Source organism: Sceloporus undulatus, unplaced genomic scaffold, assembly GCF_019175285.1.
Source record: "Sceloporus undulatus isolate JIND9_A2432 ecotype Alabama unplaced genomic scaffold, SceUnd_v1.1 scaffold_11885, whole genome shotgun sequence".
Classification (NCBI taxonomy): Eukaryota; Metazoa; Chordata; class Lepidosauria; order Squamata; family Phrynosomatidae; genus Sceloporus; species Sceloporus undulatus.
Genome location: NW_024814802.1, coordinates 1 through 2,334, shown reverse-complemented (window position 1 = coordinate 2,334; position 2,334 = coordinate 1). Strand labels below are relative to the sequence as shown.

The 2,334-nt window shown below is 51.7% G+C and overlaps 1 protein-coding gene across 1 annotated transcript; it reads right to left on the bottom strand.

The window, feature by feature from the left end:
• Window positions 1-641: 641 nt before the first annotated feature.
• On the bottom strand, window positions 642-1,932 carry LOC121918442 (prefoldin subunit 6-like; the record flags this gene model as incomplete). The annotated part of the gene is made up of 2 exons (XM_042444494.1): window positions 642-876; window positions 1,808-1,932. Coding segments are annotated over 2 exons (246 nt in total), but the record flags the coding sequence as incomplete, so codon positions are not given.
• Between the last annotated feature and the right edge of the window lie 402 nt (window positions 1,933-2,334).

Below are 2,334 nucleotides of genomic sequence, written 5' to 3'. Positions count from 1 at the left end.
TGCTCTGGTCAGGCCCCACCTGGAATATTGTGTCCAGTTCTGGGTACAACAATTTAAAAAGGACATTGAGAAACCAGAATGGTGAAGGGTCTGGAAACCATGTCCTATGGGAGAGACCTAGGGAGCTGGGGATGTTTAGCTTGGAGAAGAGAAGGGTAAGAGGTGATATGATAGTCCTGTTTAAATATTTGAAGGGATGTCATATTGAGGAGGGAGCAAGCTTGTTTTCTGCTGCTCCAGAAACAGGATCCAGAACAATGGATGCAAGCTCCAGGAACAGAGATTCCACCTCAACATTCGGAGGAACTTCCCGAGAGTAAGCACTTTTCGACAGTGGAAGCCGCTGCCTTTGAGTCTCCTCCTTTGGAGGTCTTTAGGCAGAGGCTGGATGGCCATCTGTCAATGGGGATACTATGAGAGTTCCTGCATGGCAAAAGGGGGGGTTGGACTGGATGGCCCTTTTTGGTGTCCCTTCCAAGTCTAGGATTCTATTATTTTTTTTAGTTACTTGTTTGTATTTCTAGGGGTTTATGGCTTTGGTATAACCTCCTTTCTGGGACTACTTCCCCCCTTTGACTTACCTGTGTGGAGTTGCAAAAGAAAAAGCAGCAATTGTTGCAGAGAGAGAGAGAGAGAGAGACTGAGATCAGAACCTAGTTTTATTTTAAACAGAGGATCTAAGGCCTAAAGGCCTAACACTGAAGCTGGAGCCCCCTTTCCCGCCCGCTGCCAGAGTCCTTCCCGGCTGGCTCTTTTCAGGCCTTGACGGCCACCTTGGCCTGGGCCTTCTGGAAGTCCTGCTGCAGCCGCGCCAGCAACTCCCGCTGCTGGTCCGATTTCTTCTCATACTCCTGCATCTGGGCCTCATACCGTTTGCTGTGGAAAGACACCAGAGTCAGGGGCACTTGCACTTGGCTAGAAAGACCCTTGCTTTGCGTCCCAGGAAAATGCTTTTCTCCCTTTTCTGAGCTGGCTGGAGCCCGGAATCCCATCCCACAAGCCCTTGACGGGTAAAGGAGGCCTCTTGCTTTTTTTTAAGAAGGAAAGAACAATCCCACTTAAGCATAAGGAAGAACTGCAAAAGCTGTTCCGCAGCAGGATGTGGGCTCTACTTCTTTGGAGGGCTTTAAAGGCAGATTGGAGGGGCATCTTGTTTTGGGAGCACTTTGGTTGTGGGTTCCTGCAGCATGGCCAAAGGGCTTGGACCCTGGGATGCCCTTTCTAGCTCTATGAGTCTAAGCCTCTGCACAATGGGCCTTCCGCATTCGCTGGGGTTAGGGGTGCCTCAAAGTGGGAAAACACTGCAAATAAATACTTTTTTTAACCTCAAAGAACACCTCTATAGTCATCACTAGATCAGTGGTTCCCAAATGTTGGTCCTCCAAGTAGTCCAAACCATCTGGAGGACCAAAGTTTGGGAACCACTGGCCTAGGGTCTGAAGTGTGGTCCAGACCTGGCTCTCCCTGCCAGTGAGTGTGTGAACCTTCCTCCATCTCCTCCTCAGTGAAACTCATCTTTTGAGCCGGAGGCACCTAGGACACACTGCATGCAGAGATTGGTCAGTGGTTTGTCCAGTCCTGATGCCTCTCACCAGCAGCTGCTGCTTTCCAGAGAGTCTGAAGGGAGGAAAGCTGCCCCAGGGAAGCCTTGAGAGTCCCTCTTAACTGGGAACAGTGTGAAGGCAAGGCGGGTGCCCTAATCCAGAGTCAGGCCAAGCCGGCCCCTGTCCCTTCCTGCAGCAAGGGAGGCTCAGAGCGGTGGCCTCAAGGGGCTCCCTGCACTGAACCCTTCCCCGGATCCACTCACATCTCTCCAGTGATGTACTCCAGCCTCTTCCCAACCGTCGCTTTCGCCTCATCCATGTCCTGCTTCACCAGCACCGGCCCAATCAGCTTGTAGACGGAGTTGGAGGAGTCTAGGAAGTCCAGTTCCTACAGGAGGGATTTTGGGGGGTGAGAAAAGGCAGAGTAAGGCACTGTCCAGTGTGTGTGTGTGAAGCGCATTCTCTGAGGGCCCTGCCTGGTGCAGTGGGTCAGAGAATCCTAGAAGTGGAAGAGACCCCAAGGGCCATCCACCAGAATCCCATTCTGCCATGCAGGAACTCTCGATCAAAGCATGCCCAGTGACTGATGGCCTTCCAGCCTCTGTTTAAAGATCTCCAAGGAAGGAGGAGCATAGGGCTATGGCCTCTGGGAGATTAGGATTCAAATCCCCTTTGCTGGGCCAAGGAAACCCACTGGGTGACCTTAGGAAGGTCCAGGGTCACCAGATGACTGAGGACAAGGCACTCCAAAATGTAGGACAGTCAAGAAAAAATGTAGGGCATTACCAAA